Source organism: Puma concolor, chromosome D4 (genome assembly GCF_028749965.1).
Source record: "Puma concolor isolate L17-30 chromosome D4, mPumCon1.1.hap2, whole genome shotgun sequence".
In the NCBI taxonomy this organism is placed as follows: domain Eukaryota; kingdom Metazoa; phylum Chordata; class Mammalia; order Carnivora; family Felidae; genus Puma; species Puma concolor.
Window position 1 is genome coordinate 44,354,832 of NC_141679.1, and position 23,987 is coordinate 44,378,818.

General features: G+C 36.6%; 1 protein-coding gene and 1 pseudogene across 1 annotated transcript in view; one reads left to right on the forward strand and one right to left on the reverse strand.

Moving 5' to 3' along the window:
• HAUS6 (HAUS augmin like complex subunit 6) overlaps positions 1–20,456 on the reverse strand; it is a 35,469-nt gene extending 15,013 nt beyond the window's left edge. Inside the window, 10 exon segments of the mRNA XM_025935212.2 lie at positions 199–325; positions 946–1,139; positions 3,228–3,398; positions 6,444–6,492; positions 7,024–7,089; positions 9,374–9,521; positions 12,980–13,112; positions 13,646–13,724; positions 15,363–15,458; positions 20,040–20,456. Coding sequence (XP_025790997.2) covers positions 199–325; positions 946–1,139; positions 3,228–3,398; positions 6,444–6,492; positions 7,024–7,089; positions 9,374–9,521; positions 12,980–13,112; positions 13,646–13,724; positions 15,363–15,458; positions 20,040–20,167 — 1,191 coding nt within the window. The 5' untranslated portion in view covers positions 20,168–20,456.
• On the forward strand, positions 16,048–16,941 carry LOC112849696 (gamma-glutamylcyclotransferase pseudogene; annotated as a pseudogene).
• Positions 20,457–23,987: the final 3,531 nt, after the last annotated feature.

The window sequence follows — 23,987 nt, forward strand, 5'->3', positions numbered from 1 at the left end:
TAACTATAAATCAGAAGGCAACCTGATAAATACTTGAATATGTATTTAGAAAATTAAAGAAACCAAAACATTTAAACTTTAGGCTCAGATGCCAAGATGACAAACACGCAAAGCATTCCTAGATCACTTGTAACATGATAAATCAAAAGACTGCCTTACACTAAACTACTCTCCAAAAGGCAAGCCAACACTACTTACTGGAGTCGAACCTTTAACTAGACTGAAAGGAGACAGACCAAGAAATTCTTTCCACTTTTTATGCCATTCTCCTTGCCTTTCAGCAACAGAATGTTTTATAGTTGTGAGATCTTCTTTTACTTTACACCTATGATAAAAAAAAAGAATTTCCTTCAAAACATGAATATATAAAACAAGTATTGAATAAAATTTAAGACAACAGTTTGTAGAGAAAGGGAAGAAAATATAATTGGAAGTTCAACCAATACAGCATGTATGAAATGAATAAACTCTCACAGTGAACATTCAGTTCTGAAAATACTTTTCCTTTTAAGACCAGAAAGCAATCATACATCAATTATTCCATTTATCCCTTTAAAATATTGTTTTTTCCTAGTTCTAAACTCAAGTCCAAACTCTACTCTTACTCTGTCCCTCCCAGCTCCTCCACTCAAATAACAACTTTTTCTGAGGCTTAGTTTATTAGTTTTATTATACAAAAGAAAAGCTTGAGAAAAGTTGAAATTATTTCATAAAGAATAATCCCTTAGGGCAAATAATATATTCTAGAAAGAAAACAACATTAATTTTCCTTTCTACTTTATGTGTCTCCCCAGGAGTTGATGACAAGGTTTTTAAGTTCTAATAAAATGCTCACATTAGTTTGCCAAAGCTGAAGAGTTGTCAACTACACAAGTTGTGCTGAGAAATTATCAAAACCACCCTATTCCTCCCCCAGTACCATAACAAAAGATATTTCTGGGATACCTCATACGCTTCAGATCTGATAATCTTTCTCTCTGAAGTTTGGTCTCTTTTTCAAGGAATTGAAGGTCTATTGTCAGTCTTGCTGGGTCAGCCTGATAACGTTCGTATTTCACTACTTTCAAAACTTCATTTAATAACTGAATAACTGTTAACAGGTTCAATTTTCCAGCCTCATAAACATTTCCTATGTGCAACTAAGGATTCAGAGGAGGGGGAAAAAGTGGTTCGTAAGATTATGAACTGTTACATAAATATATTTATGTTTCTTATTATATAAAAAGCTTACCTTAAGAGTGAAAAAAGTCAAATGTCTACCCAAAACTGAAACCAAGTAAATAATTTTGGTCCAAAGAAAACTACTGTGAAAGAATTAACATGCAGTGCTATATTGTTGTATTATGCAAAAAAAGTTGCAAACTAGAATAAAAGAAATGCAAACAAACAGAAAGCAAAATGAAGACTGAGAAGAAAAAGCAGGTTTGGTGAAGGATCATAAATTCATGTTTTGTTTTGTTTTTAAAATTTTTAAAAATTTTTTGATGTTATTTATTTGAGAGAGAGAGAGAGAAAAGCAGAGAGGGAGACACACAATTCAAAGCAGTCTCCAGGCTCCAAACTGTCAGCACGGACCTGGATGCAGGGCTCGAACCCAGAAACTGTGAGATCATGACCTGAGCTGAAGTCGGACCCTCAACCGACTGAGCCACCCAGGCACCCCCATAAATTCATGTTTTAACAGAAGTTGCAAATTGATGTCCCTTAATGGCTGAATCCAAACATGTTTATTTGGCCTGCACAACTCCAGTATTTTAAAATCATTTGAATTAGCTGCCAATCAACTAAAAATCTTAAAATTTCACATAAATACTAGTATTTTTCCAAAAAGAAATATATATGTTCCAAAGAGGAATATATATGCTCCAAAGAGCATATATTACCTACCTACTCCCTGTATACAGGAATCTGAACTTGCAGACTTTTATGTACTCTGAATTTGAAGTGCCTGGCATGTTACCTATTAAAGTGAAAGCTCTTCAGGGTCACAACAATGTTTCACCTTCCTATCCCCTATGTTATCATTAATATTTGACATATTAGATACTTAATAGAGTGTGAGTTTACTAAGAAAACAAATGTATGTAGCCAGATGGAAATGTTTCCTAAGCAAGTGGAAATAATTTCATGGAGTTTGGGTTGAAGGCAAGAAACTTGAAATACCAATTTGGGAATATTATTGTACAGGATACTGATGAAAACATAGAATTGAGTAAGAAAAAACAGATGAATATAATGTGGGGAAAAGCAGGCATTAATGGAACCATGGAAAACACTTTCATTTGAAAGTCAGAGAAAAAGGAAGTGGCAGAAAACTGAGAACAGCAGTATGAAAAAACACAAGAACAAAGGCACTGAGGTCACAAAAGCTAATGGAAGCAAAATTTTACAATACTTAGCATCAAGATGAAAGAGAAACCAGAGGATAGAGCCTTTTTTTAAAAAAGGTTTTTATTATTTTCAAGTAACCTCTACACCCAACATGGGGCTCAAACTCACAACCCTGAAATCAAGAGTTGCATGCTCTACCGACTGAGCCAGCCAGGCACCCCAAAAGACATTTTAAAAAGAAATTCAGCAATTAGGAGATCATTAATGCTCCCCTTTGAGAATTTATAAAGAACTAGTACCAAGGGTGTCTGGATGGCTCAGTCGGTTAAGCACCCAAATTCAGCTCAGGTCATGATCTCACAGTTCATGGGTTAGAGCCCCGCATCAGGCTCTGGAATGACAGCCTGCTTAGTATACTGTGTCTCCCTCTCTCCCTTTCTGCCCCTTCCCTGCTTGTGCTCTCTCAAAAATAAATTAATAAACTTTAAAGAACTATACCAGATCATCTTCCTACTAAGTAACCTCCTTCTCCTCTCTACACTGTATGATGTAACACCATAAAAGAAATGAACAAATTAATAAAAGCTTGTGTGTGTGTGTGTGTGTGTGTGTGTGTGTATACACACACACCAACAGCCCTTTATGAAAGTTTTACTAAATATATTCACAAAAATAAATTCTGAAGACAAAAAAATTTTAAGAAAAATATACAATATTTATTATGTATTTGCTATATATAATACATACTATATATTAAATACATATATTTTAGTGTGTGTGTGTGTGTATATATATATATATATATATATATATATATATGTATGTAAAATATACATATGTAAAATAATTTCATGAAGAGAGTTCTTCCAAAAACTTCTTTTATATCAAATGCTTACCTGACCCATTTGTTTCTCAATTTTGTCAAGTAAGAGCCTTGGAATATCGATAGCGACATTAGTTCCATCTAAAGTATACTGGTTAACAAGACTAAGGACTGCATTAACAATTTCTCTTTCTTTTTCCAAAAACGTGAGTGTTTCATTCACTGAGGCCCACAATGACCGCACCTTTGAAAACAGAGAGAAGATCTATACATAATCTGTACATACATCAAAGTAATGTAAAACACAAATATATACTCACTCCCAGGAATAAAGTATTCCTGGAATGATTTCTGGCGAGAAAATTAACCATCTAAAAGCACTAAAATTAATTAATTAATTAATTAACCATCTAAAAGTACTGATACTACTTCCAAAGGGGCTTTAAAACTGAAGAATTTCTCAGAAGATTTTAGCCAACCATGATTTTCAAAAAAATCTAAAAAATCGCATGGTACCAAGATGCAATGAGCATTTCCTGTGTTTTGATATGCCACCAATCTAACAGAAACTTTTCAGGGAGAAATAATAAAGATTTTCAGGAGGGAAAAAAAAAATACTACACATCAATTTTAAGAGTTATTCAAGTTTCAAAAGGTAAAAATGTGAAAAACCATGTTCCTTTATTATTTTTTTAATGTTTATTTACTTTTAAGAGAAAGAGACAGAGGTGTGAGCGGGGGAGGGGCAGAGAGAGGGGGAGACAGAATTCAAAGCAGGCTCCAGGCTCTAAGCTGTTACACAAAGCCTGACTCGGGGGCTTGACCCTACAGACCACAAGGTCATGACCTGGGCTGAAGTCGAACACTTAACAGACTGAGCCACCCAGGCACCCCCAAAAATCCACTCTCCTTTAAAAGCTAAGAATCTTAGGTGGCTCAGTTGGTTGAGGCTCCAACACATGATTTTGGCTCAGGTCATGATCTCACAGTTTATGGGACTGAGCTCATGAACCGTGCACTGACAGCATGGGGCCTGCTTGGGATTCTTTCTCTCCCTCTCTCTGTCCCTCCCCCGCTCATGTGTGCCTGCACCTGTGTGCTCTCTCTCAAAAAAAAAAAAAAAGCAAAGAATCTTAGGCATATATTAACATGTCTATGTTCATTAAAATTCATATATAAGTATGTTTATAGATGATAGCTACACTTGTTTATTTCAGAGAGAAAGCAAGCGCACATACACTACAGCAGGGGACAGAGGGAGAGAGGGAGGAAGGTAGGGAGAGAGGGGGAGAGAGAACAAGAGAGAGAGAGAATCTTAAGCAGTTTCCACACTTAGCACAGAGCCCTATGTGGAGCTCAATCCCATGACTCTGGGATCATGACCTGAGCCAAGACCAAGAGTCAGACGCTCAAATAATTGAGCCACCCAGGCATCCCAGTAGCTATACTTATGGTGAACACAGCATAACACAGTTGTCCAATCACTATGCTATACACCTGAGACTACTCTAACATTATGTGTCAACTATACTTCAATTGAAATAACAAAAAAAAATTTTTTAAGAATGTTCATAACATTTATATTTGTAAAAATCAAAAATTGCAATTAACCCAAAAGTTTACCTAGAGTAAAAAAAAAAAAAAAAGTATGTCGTGCTATACTCATAAAATAGAATACTACATAGTATTGGGAATTAACATACTATGACCTACATACACAACAGCATGGATAAAACAGCATGAGTCAAAGAAGACAAATATAAAAAAATATATTCTATATGCTCCCTTTTATATAGAGTTCAAAAAAGGCAAATAAATCTTTAAGAAGGGAGGAAAGTATTTAGTTTTGGGGGGAGGAAATGGTTGTGAATGAAAAGGGGCTTGAGGCTTCTGGAATAATGTTCTGTTAAACTATATGCTGGTTACATGGGTGTATCACTCTGTGAAATTTTTTCAAGATATACACTTAAGATTTTTGCACTTTTTTGTTTGTATATAATGCCTCAAAAGAATTTATAAAAGTGGGAGGTAGGTAGGTAAATAGAATAATTATACCCATGTTTGTGTTTGTCTTCCCATGGTCTAGAGGTCTCACAGGATGACATTTCTTTGGTGAACAAAGATCCAGGATCTGATTATCAAATTTACTTTTATCTTGTCAATGGCTAAAAACTGACTGGATTTGGGCAAAGTGAACATTAAACAAACTCAGGAGAGATCAATGTGAAAACTTTAACATGTTTCACCTCAACCTATTAAATTTACAATCAAAGATATAATGTTCAGTAATAGGAATATTCATATTCACTAAGTTGGAAGATCCACAAAAGAGTGACTTTGCCTCTTTCCTTCACTACTGTAGGTATAATATGTAGAAGAATGCCTGGCACATGGCAGTGATCAATAAAAATTCAATGAATTGGGGGGCGCCTGGGTGGCTCAGTCAGCTAAGTGTCCAATTCCTGATTCCAGCTCAGGTCATGATCCTCACTGTTCATGAGATTGAACCCCATGTCGGGCTCTGCGCTGACGGCACTGAGCCTGCTTAGGATTCTCTCTCCTTCTCCCTCTGCTCCTCCACCACTCATGTTCCTTCTTCCTCTCTCTCGCTCTCTCTCTTTCTCCCTCTCTCAAGTAAATAAACATTAAAAAAAAAAAAAAATTCACTGAATGGATGAATAATTATTTCCTGAGGAGGGCACTCACCTTTTCCAGTGACAAAATGCCTGGAAAGCCAAATTAACACCCAAAGCAGCCTGGTGATCATAAAAGCAGAACAAGGAGCTGGACAGAGATTTCATCTACACACAAAGACCTAAGAAAACACTCCAATCTCACATCAAAGCCAACCTCTGAAAACCTCGTATCATTTATGTCTATCTAGCAGATTCCTCCCTACTGCCAAGCCAGCCTCAATGTGACTTCTCATTTTTCTTCCATACTTACCATCTCCCTTCAGATAACATATTTGATTTAGATAAATTAATACTACTGATTAAGTTACAATCAATCAGGCTCAACTTTTCTTGCTGACATGAAAGATTTTAAATTAACAATATTTAACACTGCCTTTGTATATAGTCTTACAAATTATAAGCTAATTTTTCAATTATATTCATGCTTTTTAGAAGCATCCTGTTGACACTGTAATATATCACTTATGAGTTTTAAAAAATAGTAACAGTCTTACAAAAAGAAATGATAAAGACAAAATAAAGAGTCCAAATGAGTAAAGATCACATATGACAAAAGTAAGAGATTAAATCTGTCCCTTAAAAAGTTGCCTCACCTTTTGGATTTTCTCTTGTATATTACTTTGGTCATCATAGGGTTCCATTCTGGTTAAAAATTAAATTATTTCATTAGCCATTCTTTAAAAATCACATGGTAATTTACCACCCAAAAAGCAAACAGATCTACAAACCCACTCACTAAAAACCATTCTAATTAAAAACAAAAATCAGGCACCAGGTGGCTCAGTCAGTTAAGCATCTGACTTCAGCTCAGGTTATGACCTCACAGCTCGTGAGGTTGGGCTCTGCGCTGACAGTGTAAAACCTGCTTGGAATTCTCTTTCTCCCTCTCTCTATCTCTGCCCCTCCCCTACCTGTGTACGCACGCGCATGCTCTCTCTCTCTCAAATAAATATATAAATTAAAATAAACAATAAAAACAAAAATGAAATTCTAGCTCAAAGCAATAAATTTATTAGAAGAACTGGACTAGGAATCGAATTATGTTCTAATCCTATCATGTAGCTATTGATAACACTATTTTAACTGATATTTCTGAGACCCTCAGTTTCCTTACTAGTAAAATCCAGGAGCTAAACTAAGGCAACTTTCAGCTCTAATCTAAAAGTCACTTACTTTTTTATTTGGTTTTCCTGTCCCATACACTCTGATCTCAAATTTTGTACTTGTTTAACTGACAATCTGTAAGAAAACATATAAATGACGACTATAATTCCATTATAATTAACTGGTATAGCCTACTTTGATATTTACCCCCATTTCTTATCTTTGCTCAAGACTTCTGAAGACTAATCTTCCAAATACACCCAGCAGCCAGCTAAAGGACTCTAGAGTCCTTTAAGAGTTATAGAGTGATCTAACATAGAGGTTGCTATTGAGATGGACCAGGACTTCTTGGCTCATAGACACTCTGACTTCAAGTAAAAATGTTGGAGGTAAGACTATCCTGCTCTCTAATGCTTCTATTACATACATACGGGATAAAGTTAAATGTTACCTAAGACAGACGACATTGTAGTTTCAAGGTGATTTCAAAGGATTTTCTAGCTTTCACAACAAATAACACAGCATTTAAAAAGTTACCTTACTAGAGTTGTTTATAATCATAAAAAATTAAACATACTCTATTTCTTGAGAGTAGGAACCTTGCCTGTCTTAATTAATGCTCTAGGACCAGTGCTAAACAATACCCAGCAGACAGAAGTAACTCAAATAAAAATTTGTTGACAGAATGAACTTAAATATAAAATAGTATGAAATGGTTAAAGAAACTATGGAATACCTACTTAAAGGAGTATCTACTTAACAGATATTCAATAAACCATTAAATATTAAAAGCAATACACTTTAAAAATTAAAAAATAAAATTAATGTTTTAATTTTTAAAAACAATTTTTTTAATTTTAGTAAATATGTAAATGAGCAATATACTATGGCAATATGGAAAAATTTACAAAATGAAATATGAAGAGAAAAAGGATACAAAATATAATGAGCGCTGTAATTACAGCTTAAAAATGTAAATCCATGTTATAAAAAGAAAAAACACCTAAGATACTAAATTCTTTTTTTTGTTTGTTTAAATTTTTTTTTAATGTTTATTTATTTTTGAGACACAGGGAGACAGAGCACGAGTGAGGGAGGGGCAGAGAGAGAGGGAGACACAGAATCTAAATAGGCTCCAGGCTCTGAGCTGTCAGCACAGAGCCTGATGCAGGGCTTGAACCCATAAACCGTGATTTCATGACCTGAGCCAAACTCGGACGCTCAACTGACTGAGCCACCCAGGAGCCCCTAAATTCTTAAACTAAGGTAATATTTTCCCTTTCTCTAAACTTTAATTTACAGTATTCGTAATTTAAAATATCTTATTCAAGGGGTCACCTGGGTGGTTCAGCCAGTTAAACATCTGCCTCTTGGTCTCAGCTCAGGTCTTGATCTCAGGGTCATGAGTTCAAGCCCTGCACTAGGCTCCACACTGAGTGTGCAGCCTCCTTTAAAAACAAAACAAAACAAAACAAAACAAAACCAAAACCAAAACCAAAAACAAAACCCAAAAAACAAAAAACAAACTTTATTCAGAAGTCATCTGGGGGGCGCCTGGGTGGCTCAGTCAGTTGAGCGTCCAACTTCGGCTCAGGTCATGATCTCGCGGTCCATGAGTTCGAGCCCCGCGTAGGGCTCTGTGCTGACAGCTCAGAGCCTGGAGCCTGTTTCAGATTCTGTGTCTCCCTCTCTCTCTGCCCCTCCCCCGTTCATGCTCTGTCTCTGTCTCAAAAATAAATAAACGTTAAGAAAAAATTAAAAAAAAAAAAAAAAAAGAAGTTATCTGGCTTTGGGGTGCCTGGGTGGCTCAGGTAGTTAAAGTTTCTGACTCTTGGTTTTCGTTCAGGTCATGATCTCACAGTTCATGAGTTCGAGCCCTACATCAGGCTCTGCACTAACAACTTGGAGCCTACTTGGGATTCTGTCTCCCTCTTTCTCTGTCCCTTCCCTGCTTATGCGCACATGCTCACTCGCTCCTGCTCCTTCTCTCTCTCTCTCTCTCTCTCTCAAAAATAAACAAATAAATAAAACATTTTTAAAAAAGAAGTAGTTATCTGGCTTTAAAATGGAAAGATTCTGGGGTGCCTGGGTGGCTCAGTCGGTTAAGCGGCCATCTTCGGCTCAGGTCATGATCTCGCAGTCTGTGAGTTCGAGCCCCGCGTCGGGCTCTGTGCTGACAGCTCAGAGCCTGGAGCCTGTTTCAGATTCTGTGTCTCCCTCTCTCTGACCCTCCCCCATTCATGCTCTGTCTCTCTGTGTCTCAAAAATAAATAAACATTAAAAAAATAAAAATAAAAAAAATAAAATAAAATGGAAACATTCTGAGGTAGGCATGGATTATTGCCACTCAAAGTATATTGATGACATTTGCTCAAAAAGAAAGGAAATTTCATTTTCTAACTATCAAAGTATTACTTACTGTGCATTTTCCTGATACTCTCGGATAACACAATCTTCTCTTTGCAAAATATGTAAAAATCTATTGCGTGCTATATGGCATCTGGCAATGCATTTATGCATATCTTGTGGCTTTACATTAAATGTCTCTGTAAAATGTATAGATGAATCTACATGGAACACAAATAAGATCACAGAAAACTTTGACTTAAAGCTAATGGATATCAAAAAGGTTGAAATTTATTAATTTTAAGAGATTAACAACTCATACAACTAACAACTCCTTAAAAGCAGGTATGCCACATCCACAAGAAAGATACAATTAATTTTAACAAAAACAAAGAAACCCAGTTTTAGGTAGACAACTAAAAATGGTATCTGAAGTTAAGTTCTTTTATGTAATTAAAAACTTTGAGAGTCCATCTGTCCCAAATAATTCTTATTATCACAGCTTGATATAGCCTTGAACAAATACTTTCTTATACATGAACTTCTTACTCTTAACAGAATCTTTTCACAACAAAGGAAGAAAATCAATTAAAAGAGATGAGGTGAGATCACACCACCACCTTTGCTGCCATCAGTTTATTTTTCTACCTAGTAAGACTAATAGGACAACCAACTAAAACCAGTCTCTACTTCTCAAATAATTCTTAGCTATGTTACTAATGATCAAAGCAGATCCTGAGAACAATCCGTCCAAACATTTCGGAGTCCACATCCTGCTCTAAGATGATTCAATACAATAACAATGCATATTCTGGAAAACAGGGATCACCTCATTGCACTTAGCACTACTAATCCAAGTCCTAGTGTTAACTCCAAAGAAACCTAATTTCTAAATATTTAACTGGGGATTAGTTTACTGAATGTAGAAGTCATCCAGAGACTGAACATGTTGACTGGAATTACTTCCAATCAGAAACAGCACAACTCATGCTTAGAAGTCTTATGCACAGTAAACTCTTGCTAAATCCAACCACATGTATTTCATATAAAATAGTTTGGGCTACATGTAATTGGAATAGACCATCTACTAAAAGAAAAACTGGTAGCAATGCTTATGTTGCGTTAAATTTTAAATATGCAGGGGCGCCAGGGTGGCTCAGTTGGTTGGGCGACTGACTTCGGCTCAGGTCATGATCTCACGGTCTGTGGGTTCGAGCCCCACGTCGGGCTCTGTGCTGACAGCTCAGAGCCTGGAGCTGCTTCGGATTCTGTGTCTCCAGCTCTCTCTGCCCCTGTCCTGCTCACTCTCTGTATCTCTCTGTCTCTCAACAATAAATAAATGTTAAAAAAAAAAATTTTTTTTTTAATTTTAAATATGCATATATTTATACAGCAAGATCACATGTATAAGTTTTTAAAAATCAAGCAAAGAATATAAACTGAAAAAGAAGGTTCACATATCACAGAGAAAGGACATTAAGAGCTCCTATAATAAAAAAGAGCAGTAACGTAAGAGAAAAATGGACGATTACAGAATGCAAAAAGAATATGAATTGCTCTTAAATATATGAAACAACTTTCAATCTAACTAAATAATAAGAGAGATACAAATTAAAACTACCCTGAGATTCCATTTTAATCTATCAGGCTGAAAAGATAAAATGTGTGACCACACACAATGTTGTTGAGCCTTTGGAAAAAACAGACATTCACTGTACACTGGTGATAGAAGCATAAATCATCCAATCCCTACAGAAAACAATCTGATAATAACCAGCAAATTAGAAATCTGGAAATTTGACCCTGGAAGCAGTCTTCAGGAATTACATATACATATATACACACACACACCATACATGTATATGTGTGTATGTACGTGCATATACACAGATACACACAAAGTCATATACGGATAAAGCTTGTCAATGTAGCACTGTTTTTGTAGCAAAAACAAAACAAAAAAAGGGCGGGGGGGTGGAAGCCAAATGTCTGTCAACAGAAGACTAGTTAGAAAATACACTGTGGGGTGCCTGGGTGGCTCAGTCGGTTAAGCGTCTGACTTCAGCTCAGGTCATGATCTTATGATTTGTGAGTTCAAGTCCTGTATCAGGCTCTGTGGTGACAGCACAGACAGGAGCCTGGAGACTACCTCTGATTCTGTGTCTCCCTCTCTCTCTGACCCTCCTCGCTCGTACTCTATAACTCTCTCAAAAATAAATAAGCATTAAAAAAATTAAATATATATAATGTAAAAAACTTTAATTAAAAAATACATATAAATACATATACATATAATGTATACATATACTATATATATAAAATGGTATATCCATTCAAATATGCTGTTCTAAAAAGAGAATAAGGAAGAAAGCTCTATGAACTAATATGAGATGATCTCCAATATATACTGTTGTGTGAAAAACACAAGATTCAAAACCCAATGCATGTCACCATTTAGGATTTAAAAAAAAGAATATATGTATAAATATATGTATAATATATAAATATATATTTGCCTGTATTGTGGATTACACTGCTTGCTTCTATGAAGGCAAACTAGGTAGAGCACAGAAGTGAAAGATAAATTTTTTCACTTTTTGATTTTGAATAATGAAAAATATTACCTATTCAAAATAATTAAAATGTATAGAAATAATATGTATAAAAAAGTTTTTTAATATTAAAAGAAAATAAATGATATAAAATGTCAGCAATGGTTGTCTGCAGAAACTGGAAGACGGATGGGGTTTTGTCGCATCCACTTTTCTGTACTTTCTTACTCGTGTTTTATGAGCATAAACCAATTAAACAGAAAAGCATATTTAATAAACTACAAATAGCATTCTTTTAAGAATGCTTTTTAGGTCTTAGCTTAAAAATCAAATATTTTGTTTCCATGAATGAGGAAACAGATCAAATCCCTTTACAACAGCAATTTCTAACAAAAAAATTAAACACATTGATAGCAGCCAAAGTAAACCTCACACAACACAACATTTAATACAATGTAGTAGAGGCAAACTATAACCTGCAAGTTTAATTTAGCCCTCTGGCTAGTTTTGTCAGGTCAGCAAACTAGGAATGCTTTCTATGTTTTTAAAGGGTTGTATTCTTTTTTTAAGTTTATTTATTTTGAGACAGAGAGAGCGAGAGGGACGTGAGTGGGTGAGGGGGAGGAAGGGAGAAAAACAGAGAGAGAGAGAGAATATGAATGAATCCCAAGCAGACTCCGCACTGTCAGCACAGAGCCTGTTGCAGGGCTCGAACTCAAACCATGAGATCATGACCTGAGCTGAAATCAAGAGTCAGACACTTAACCAACTGAACCACCCGAGCACCCCAAAGGGTTGCATTTTTTTTAAAAAAAACCTACAAAGAAGTACATGAGAAAGAGACCTGTGTAATCCACAAAGCCTAAAATATTTACCATCTAGCCTTATACAGAAAATGTTTCCCAATCCCTGTAATAGGACATACAAAAATAATCTGAATAGTTACTTATATTCATTAGAAACTTTCAAACTACAGTACCAGTAGAATATTAACTATATATCTTTTGAGGTAAATTAATGTTTTTATCTTACCTTGTATTAAAATCTCTTTATGATTCATATATTATGAAGAACAATAAAAATTTTAAACTCAAAACAAAAAAAATCCTACTAAAAATTTAACTTACTTCTAGAATGGGTTTTTATATATTTTATTGCAACAAATCTTGCAAAATGATACATCAGATGAATAAATTTAGGACCACCAGGAGAAAGAAATAGTGAACCAACAACTTGAGGAAAGCCACTTCCACATTCAGCCTATGGAAAAAAGAAATCAGATGATTTGAAGACCTTATCAATAATAACCTTTATACTTATATCATACTGTTTTTGTAGCATAACAGGACTGAACAGGATTAGTCCACTTGAACCAGAAGCTGACTATTTGAATCTTTCTAAATTCTTGGTGGACTGGGTCACAAAAAATAATTACAATATAAAGCCACAATTATTGATACTATGTGGGGACACAAGCTAAAATAATCTATGGTCAAAAAAAGTTTTCTTTAAACAAAAACTATGATATAAAATCCTAGGAACTCAAAAGCCTATTTGCAATGCATCTAGCCAATAGAGCTGATTTCCTAGAAATAGAATACTAACCAAAACCATCCAAAAGTGTTATTCTAACAAATATTTCCTTGCTATTATACTGTGAACGTTAAGAGAGATAAAAAGATTTCACCTCCAAAAATTTAATGTATAATTACATTTCAATAAAGCCAGAACAAAAAATTTAATGTAGTTTCTAACTTCTTAAAGTTAGTATCTTCCAGAAAGAGAATACTTACAGAAATCTTTTTTAACCATTCACAGCAATGTTTCCGGAATTCAGTGTCACTTTTTTGGTCAAACGGAGGCCAACAAAGCCTTAAAAACAAATATAAAAGCATTAGAAATATCAACAAAAAAAAAACTCAGCAAAATTTTTAAACATGAAACTTATTTCCTACACTAGAAACATTAATGCTAAATGAAACAAGACTAACATTTGTAGATTTCAACTAAAGAAAGACACCAACTTGTGAGAAATTGGGTCTTTTTCTTTTTAAATAACTATAAGACTAAGGTCAGTTTACTGTAAATCATCAGTGAATAGGTACGTTAAGTGAAGGAATGAATCACCATTAAAATTAGTACGAATGAGCTAAAGACCACACTCTCAATGGATTCACTGGACTAATGCATAAAGATGGTATATATAAATTAGTACGTTAAGCCTGGAAAGAGAGAGAGAGAGAGAGAGAAACATAGTTACACAGGAAGAGTACAGAAGGAATGACATAAGAGCTTTTGACTCCTAGAGATAATCCATATCATATTCAGTGTGTGCTACTGTTTTGTGTTTAAACAAGATATAAAATTATTAAAAAGTTTTGCCTTTGTTTTAGTCAAAAATAATAGACTTTAAAATTTACCTATTGCTTTCCCCTGATAAATTTGTATCCTGAGGCAATTTTTTTTGTTTCTATAGCATAAAATACATTCTATAGTCATATAAAAAATTAAGTATGCACGGAATAAATAGACTAAAAGGCTGGAATGTCAACAGTGATATTTTCTGGTTGGTGAGTTTAGGCATGATTTTTACTTCCTTCCTTACATTTTTTGTATTTCTCGAATTGCTTAAAATGAGCTGTATTTTGTTTATCATCAGGAAAAAAAAAAATCAGAAAATCTATTTTTATTTAGCAGAGAAAACCCTACAGTTTAATGATACAGATTTCCAAAAAAATGTTTTAAAAATACCTGTTCTCCTGGTCACTCATAACTGAAGACAAAATATTAAGAATAAATTATCAAAAATAACAAAGCCTAAACAAATGATTTACTTGTTGCTTTTCTATTTAAGAGGACAATGGCATAATATAAATATTAAAACATATTTTAACACTTTTTCTGACGAAGGAAACCCAAATCACATGCAAAAGAACTTGGAACCAAGGTTAATGGGTATTCACATTTTTATCTCCTCCTTGAACTATTTAATATTCAACAGTATCTAACATGAGACTAAGCTTAATAGGAATGATTTTCACCTACAGCATTTGACACTTTTGTACATCACCGACAAAAATAATAAGGATTTACAGAAATCTAAATGTAAAAGTAGATAAAACAAGTAACACTGCCTACAGGAAAAGGAGTAAGGCAGGGGGTAATCCAGCAAAAAACAAAGTAAGGACAAAGTGAGCCATATAGATAGATTGGTACCAATTAACTGTTTTGCCTAATAATTATGAAAAATGTTAGAAAATAATTTTATAAAACAAAATCTATCTTATCCATGAAATAATCAATGATTTTAAGATAAGTACCAAAGAAAAATCACTCAGATATACAAAGCTTGAAAACTAAATTTCTAAGACTCACACCTGATTTTTGTGACGTCCGTTCAAAATAATAGTGAAAGGCCAAAGTTGAAATTCTGGTTTATACCAAAGCATACTCCCTTTTCAAATTAGAGAATGACTACCTACAAAAAGAAAATAAAGTAACCTGACTCACTTGAAAACTTCTTTGGTGAGAGACTGGTCCAGCGTTTGGAACAAAAAATAAGAAACGATTTGAAAGGCATCACGATTCAGCTTGTCAAACATGTTCCTAGTAGTTTAAAAAGAAATAGAAACAGGAAAAAAAAGGGGGGGAGGGGGAGAAGAAATAGTTAATAAAAGTAAACATCATTAAAAGCTGTGTAAGAGTTTAACACAAATTAATATTTTTAATTCTCTTCAAGAGGTCAAGGCAAATTAATTTTTCATTCATGTTCATTTTTATAAGTAAGAAAAACAATAAACTTTTACTTTCTGAGTCTGAAAGTACAGATCAAATAGAAGAAAACTGGTAGAACTTCCTTTACTGCAATGAGAATATCGTACAAAAAAAGGAAAGCCTAATTAGGTAAAGAGAAAACTATGGCCTATGACATGGTGAAGATGATACAAACCAACATTTACTGAATAATAATAAAAGTAACTAATAATAGTTTATCACTTCCCAGGTATTATTTTAAGCCTTTTACAGGCAATAAGTCATCTAATCTTCACCACAACCATGAAATACTGTGCTAGCTGTTTTACCATGGATTATTTTATGACATTAGAATGTAGTTTGATTACTCTCATTATACAGATGAAAAATTTTTTAATTTAGAGGTTAGTTTGCTAAAATTACCCAAAATCATATAACCAGGATGTGCAAGAGCAGTGATTTGAAGTATGTTATCTGACCCGAGTCCAATGTCTTTACCATTACATTTTAACTCCAGAACCACCATCATATAATGTAATTCTAGCAAGTCTTTTAAAGTTTTGGTTTTTCCGACTTCCCTAGCTAATCAAGACAACGCCTAAAAAAAATACAACATGTTAAAAATAACAACAACAAACTAAACCTTGTAAGAAATGCTATAAGGAATCAAGAGTTAACATAAGGGCACTATGGCAGCCACTGGGCCAGAGTCATCAGCCACTGTTGTACAATGGATGTCTACTCCTCACGCCCGTCTCAACCCTTGGTGTCTGGTAAGACACAGAAAATTCAGGCTTCAGGAACTGTCAGAGCCAAGAGGAGGAGAGTTTTCTGAACTTCATCTACAGCAACAACCTGCTGAATGAAAGGATCCACCTCAGACACCGTGTTCCACTCCATGGCCTACCTGTAGGATTTTAAGCTACACTATGCCAACTTCCAGGGCAAAACAAGGAAAACTTGGCATGGAGATACAGCCACCATTTTTCAAAGGCCTAGCAGTGAAGGCAGAGTAGTAGAATGGAAAATGAAAAAAGCAATTTAAGTTCTCTGAATAAATGAAAAGGAGATAGAAATGGAACACACCCCCAATAAAGTTAAAGTTTACACTCAAGAAGGAAAAGAAATAACCTGCCAAAGTTATCAGATAAGAAATTATGAGAGTGCTCCCCCATTACTCTAGCATAAAAAGGTCATTTGCATGGGTGCAAAAGAGAACAGCTTGCCACTGGAGTATCAACAAAAGTTAAAAGCAAAAGAACCAAATAACTATAAAGGAAAGGTCTCCAAGGAAACTGAAGACATTATCAAAAAGAGAAAAACAGAAACTCACTAGAACATAATACAGTATATCTAAGGATATTCTATGTGCTAATATAAATTTTTTTTGAGAGAGAGATGAGAGAGAAGACCAAGCAGGCACCACGCTCAGCACAGAGCCTGACTTGGGGCTCAATCACTAGACTGTGAGATCATGACCTGAGCTGAAATCAAGAGTCGGAGGCTCAACCAACTGAGGCACCCAGGCGTCGCACAAAAATTTTAATATAAAATATTTTTAACATTTAGAACAGGGATCTGAGATATTTCCATATTCAATACATTTTCAACAATGATCTGAGGGATATCTCAATTGGGTGGTTCCTTATTTTCAGAATCTAAAAAGAAATTGGCTTAGAAGTTAGGCAATTACAAAAGGAGCTGTGAGGCATTGGAATTCATGACAAATATACATGAATGCCCCTTCTATGAACACATAAAGCAATGTTCTGGCGTTGAAAAAAAAGAGTTAAAATTCCCATGCTTACTCCTATGTCAAACAACACTTTTGTCCTTGAAATTATTTCTATTCCTCAACAAACACAAGTGAAGCTCCTACCTTATCTCTCAAACCAGATATTTTTTTCACATAGTACCCTGTTGTCTTCACTTTGACACTTATTATAATTTTTAATAAGACATTTGTTGAATGTGGGAATGCAAGCTGGTGCAGCCACTCTGGAAAACGGTATAGAGGTTCCTCAAAAAACTAAAAATAGACCCTACGACCCAGCAATTGCACTACTAGGCATTTATCCATGGGATACAGGTGTGCTGTTTCGAAGGGGCACATGCACCCGCATGTTTACAGCAGCACTATCAACAATAGCCAAAGTACGGAAAGAGCCCAAATGTCCATCGGTGGATGAATGGATAAAGAAGAGGTGGTATAGATATACAAAGGAGTATTACTTGGCAATCAAAAAGAATGAAATCTTGCCTTTTGCAACTACGTGGATGGAACTGGAGGGTATTATGCTAAGTGATATTAGTTAGAGAAAGACAAAAATCATATGACTTCACTCATATGAGGACTTTAAGAGACAAAACAGATGAACATAAGGGAAGAGAAACAAAAATAATATAAAAACAGGGAGGGGGACAAAATAGAAGAGACTCATAAATATGGAGAACTGAGGGTTATTGGAGGGGTTGTGGGAGGGGGGATGGGCTAAATGGGTAAGGGGCACAAAGGAATCTACTCCTGAAATCACTGTTGCACTATATGATAACTCATTTGAATGTAAATTTTAAAAAATAAAAAAAAAACAAAATAAAAAAAAATCTACAAAGTTGACTAATAAAGAGAAAAGTCCTAATATGTATTGGGAACTTATATTCCCAAGCACTATTATTGGCCTTTTGTACCTATTTATGATTTAATCATCTTGCCTTCTTTTTGAGATAACTGTTATAACTCACTAGATAAACTGTTTGAAGAGAGAATTAGAGACATTAAACGATGTGCCTAATAAATTTAAAAAAAAAGATATTTGTTGAATGAAGGTTTGTTCATCCACTAGACTGATATTCTGTAAGGGAAAAATTTATGTCTATTCTGTTCACCACTGTATATCTAGGTCCAATACTGGGTTCGATTAATACCTGTTGAATAAACAAACTGAATGAATCACCCTTTCTTTCCATTCTCATTGCTGCCTTAGTTTAGGCCTATCTAACTGCAAAGTTCTAATTCCCCCTCTAATTTATTCTCTGTAATACAACCAGAATGATTTTTCCAAAGTGCAAATCTTCTGGGCAAATACTCAGTAATGAAATTGTTGGATCATATATGTTAAGCATATGTTTAACTTTATAAGCGGTTACACAACTACTTCTGCACAGAAACTAGAAAATCCTAGGACTTCACTAAAAAAACAATGAATTGGGGCGCCTGGGTGGCGCAGTCGGTTAAGCGTCCGACTTCGGCCAGGTCACGATCTCGCGGTCCGTGAGTTCGAGCCCCGCGTCAGGCTCTGGGCTGATGGCTCAGAGCCTGGAGCCTGTTTCCGATTCTGTGTCTCCCTCTCTCTCTGCCCCTCCCCCGTTCATGCTCTGTCTCTCTCTGTCCCAAAAATAAAAAATAAACGTTGAAAAAAAAAATTAAAAGAAAAAAAACAATGAATTTTATGATATATAAATGTAAGTGAATAAAAAATCTTTAAAAATTTTTTGAAATAAATTTGATGGTACATTCATGCTTGAAGCATTTTAAAGAGGACATCTATGGGGCACCTGGGTGGCTCAGTCGTTGAGTGTCTGACTCTAGATCTCAGCTCAGGTCTTAATCCCACGGTTAGGGGATCAAGCCCTGCAGTCCAGCTGGGCACTAAGTATGCAGCCTGCTTAAGAAATTCTTTCTCTCTTTTTCTCTCTCTCTCTCTCTCTCCCTCTCTGCCCCTCTCCTCCACTCACGCTCTCTCTAAAATAAAAATTAAAAATAAATAAATAAATACTGCCGCTCTAAGAACTCAAATAATCAGAAAAGTCAAAAGACTGAGGACAGGAAATAGCCTATGTATCTCAAATTTCTCTTGGCCTACAGCGGGTAAGATAATACTCTAAAGTTGGTAGGTTTAGACACAGAAACATAAAGTATTTAGATTTATGATAACTATTATACCAGTGACAAAGGTCCTTTTACTTTCCAACTTAATACCCTTTTCTACCTTTTTTTTTTTTTTGCTTACTACAGAAAAAATAGTTTTTGCTAATTCAAAAAGTAAAAATTATAAAGAACCACCTTAAAATTAAAAGGCTCCCTTGAGTCCTAAAGCCGTTGAACATACTGTTCCCACACCCTTCCACTGCCACCCCTCCCTCAACTTCACAGACCACCCAACGTCAACACTAAAGCAGAATTAAGCTGTCCCTCCAGTTCTGCCCCAACTGCAGACATTGCTCCCCTACAAAGCGCTCCCGGCACGGTCCCACAATTATTAGCTTCTGCCACCAGGCTGGCAGCCACTGGGAGCAAGGGCTTTGTAGCCACTGCTGGCACAAAGTAACCGCTCGACCGCTCGATTCATCAACCTGCCAGGTCCGCGAAAGGGTGGGTCACACCAACGCGTCTGGGCTCGGACTCCCCCGCCCCGCCAGCCCGAGGCTTCTTACACTCCGAGGTGCGTGTGAGACACGATCTTTCCGCAGGCAATGGTGGCCGGGCCTGGCTCAAAGCCGAGCGCCTGCAGATACATCCAAAGATGCTCCTTCTCGAAAGAGGTGACCCAGACCGAGCTCATCTTCGCGGTAGGCAGTATTACTGCAAAGGAACTAAGGGCAGGCCCAAACGACTCAGAGGCCCCTCATGCTCCCTCCCTACGGGCAGCCTGAGGTAGTGGCGGCCGCTCCATTGCCACCGTTTGTTCCTCTCTCGCCCGGAGCCATTTCACCTCAAACGGCCGTAAAGTCTCAGGGAAATGAAGAACCTAACGGTACTACGGTACAACTGCCTAAGCGAAGGTAATAGAGACCAAGACTCCCGCGCTTCCGGAAAGGCGGTAAACGCCGGCGCTGCCCTGCTTCCGGGGGAGGAGGGACTTCCTCGGCCGACTATATCTCCCGCCATGCAAAGCGCCCTTCTCTCCTTCCCTTTCCGTCAGACCCAGACGAAACACTACAAGACCCACACTGCATTGCGCTGCCAGCGACTCTTTTGCTCTTGGGTAACTGCAAAAAGTATCTTGCAGGGTTGTGCAGCTTCGCGCTTTCTGATTTTTAGTATCTCTCATTCTTTTTGCTCATGTAGGTCTATTTCACTGGCTAAAAGCCGTATATTTAGGACTCAGACTCGGTGTAGTGAAAAAGCATTGGGTTCCATCTTCACCTGTCTCACTAGCTGTGAGATCTAAACACATCTAACCACTAAGCCCCAGGTCTATTATTAGTAAAATCTTGTGTGCCCTCAAATGCTAAATGTTCCTTTCTTCTTCCTGCTGTAAGAAATCTGGCTCTCCCCTAAGTATACAGCGTCCTCCTGCAACCCTCTCTACTGATGACTGTTTTCTCCCTCGCACCCCATATACAACAGTGCCTGGAAATGGGGGGGGGGGGGGAGGGGGTATAATACTTATTTCTTATTATCACCTCTGGCAATTATTGCCTCACTACAACCAGCTGCTTTGAATTTTATGCTTCCTCCCACAACTCTTGCTTCCAGAGGTCTTGTGTAAGATAGGGTGCTGGACCTCATTTTTTAGATTTAGACTTGCTTGTCTCTCCCACATTACTCTTGGGATAATTTTTGCTGATTTCAGTATCCACTTAGATGACCTTACAGTGTCCTGGCCTCTCAGTTCCTTGAACTCTTCTCAATAATCTGGCCCCTTTTTCTCTTTGCCAGGTTTATCTGGCAGAACCCAAGTCCCTATTGCATCCAGTTTTCTGCCTATCCCACAACTGCAGCTTAGCCCCTAAACACAACCATGATGCCTGCTGTCACTGAAAATTCATGACACCTCCAATGGGCTCTTAGGCCTGTCCTTCTCCACCCTATTTACCCCAAATCTCACTCTCCACACAATTGTACATATCTTCTTCCCTTAAATGTCCAATGCTTCCTTTCTCCTCCTCTCGATGATGTCTTTTGTCCTTAGTTAATAGATGCTTCCAGGAAAGACCTTCAATCAACAGTTTACCAACCTGCCTGTATCTTTGCCTACATTAATCTTATTAGTCTGGTTGAATTAAGGTGCACCTCCCTAAGATTAGTCCTTTGACTTATTCAACAGGTCGTATTCATTTTCTCCTACTCAAAGAGTTTGCTCCAGCATCTGTCCTTTATTCTCTCCTGCATTACCAATTCTTCCCATAAGTATACAAACATGCTGTGCTTCCATTGTTTAAAAAAAAATCCATTGACCCCAATGCCTTTCTAGCTACTACTCCACTTCTTATTACAACAAAATTTCTCCCAAAAATTTTCTTTTTCATTTTTTTTAATGTTTATTTATTTTTGTAGGAGAGAGAGACAGAGCATGAGCAGAACAGGAGCAGAGAGAAGGGGAGACACAGAATCCGAAGCAGTCTCCAAGCTGTTAGCACAGAGCCAGACACGGGGCTTGAACTCACAAACTGTGAGATGATGACCCTAGCCAAAGTTGGGCGATTAACCGGCTGAGCCACCCAGGCACCCCCTCCCCAAAGTTTTCTATACCCACTTCACTGCTAATAGTAACTTTCCAAAGCTACTCATATCAATTGGCATTCTTCTTTCGCAAGCATTGAAACTGCTTCTGAAGGAGTTTTATTCAATGGGTATTGGGTAGCATAAATAAAGCATGGAAAGGCCAGAGAATTAAGTTCAGAAAACAGCAAATTCATGTGCCAATCCACTCAAGATTTACATGCCAGCAATCCAATTTACTTGCTAAAAAAAATAGCTTAATGTATTATTGTAGGTGAAGCCCTTGTGACCACCACCAAGGACAAGAAGTAAAACTTTTCCAGCCATCCCAGAAACCCCTCACTTCCCCAAAAATAAACACCATTCTCACTTTTATAGTAATCACTTCTTTGCATTGTCTTACAGTTTTACCACCTAAGTGTACTTCTCTAGACACTATTTGTATTTCCCTTACCTTTTTCTTTTTTTTTTTTTTTTTTTAGTCTTTCACAGGGTTGGGTTCTTTTTAAATAATATCACTTAATATACAGGCTTTCCTCCATCCTCCCCCTCTCCTTTTTTTCCTTACAATTTTTTCTTATAATGTTTTCTTACAACTGCATCCTTGCTGCAGTTCAACACGTTCTTCTCCGTCTCTATCTTCTGTATTTCCTTCAAAATGACACCTGGATCCAGAGGATTGATGACATTCAGGTATGATCCCTTTGGCAAGTTTAGATGATAGTTGATGTATGTTGTTTCAGGCAGTACATAGCTTCATTTATGCCATTGACAGGCGTTGATGCTAAATGCCTAGGTCTATTAATTCCTTGGGGATTGCAAAATGAAAATTCTAATTTATTGTTTGTTACGAACTGAATGTTTGTGCCTCCCTCTCCCCCCACTCCATTCCTATATTGTAATCCTATTCCTCAATGTGACGGTATTAGAAAGAGGGGTCTCTGGGAGGTAATTAGCATTAAATGAAGTCATCAGGGTAGAACCCTCCTGAATAGGATTAATACCCTTAGGGGAGTCACAAGAGAGCCTGCTTACTCTCTCTCTCTCTCTGCGCTTTCTGCCATCAGAGGATACAAAAAGAAGTGGACTCTGCAACCTGGAAGAGTCTTCACCAAAACCCAATCGTGCCGAAACATCTCAAACTTACAGCCTTCAGAACTGTGAGAAATAAATGTTTGTTTTTTAAACCGCTCAGTCTAGAGGCACCTGGGTGACTCAGTCAGTTAAGCTGACTTTGACTCAGGTCATGATCTGACTCAGTTAAGCTTCTGACTTTGGCTCAGGTCATGATCTCACAGTTTGTGGGTTCGAGCCCCATGTCGGGCTCTGTGCTGACAGCTCAGAGCCTGGAGCCTGCTTCGGATTCTGTCTCCCTCTGTCTCTTTGCTCCTCCCCTGTTTGTACTCTCACTCTTTCTCTCTCTCGCTCTCTCTCAAAAATAAACATTTTAAACCACTTGGTCTAAGGTAGTTTATTATAGCAGTCCACACTGACCAAGATACCATTTTTTTATTCTGTTAGTAGCAATACTTTTATGATAGAAATTTTCCCTCATGGTCTAGTTTATCTCATGGTAAAGATACAAGGAAGGATAGACTGTTGATCCTTTCTCTTTATTTTACCAGTTAATTGGTTTGCTATCATCCCCTGAAAGTGACCAATGAAATTGTTTATATGTATAATAATATATTTAGATATTTAATGGGATATATTTAGATATTTAATGGAGTTCATATTTGATTGCAATTACTATCCTCATTGAAGTTCAAAGCGTCCTATCTCTAGTCAATGGGAACCCTTCAAATTGGCTTCCTTGCTATCTGGAATAGCAAGAAGTTCAAGGAGCATCTTGTACATTTTCTGCTTCAAATCTGAAATCAGCCATTTCTCCAAGAAGCCCTGATTTCTTTTAGTGGAAAAAGGTATTTCAGAACCAC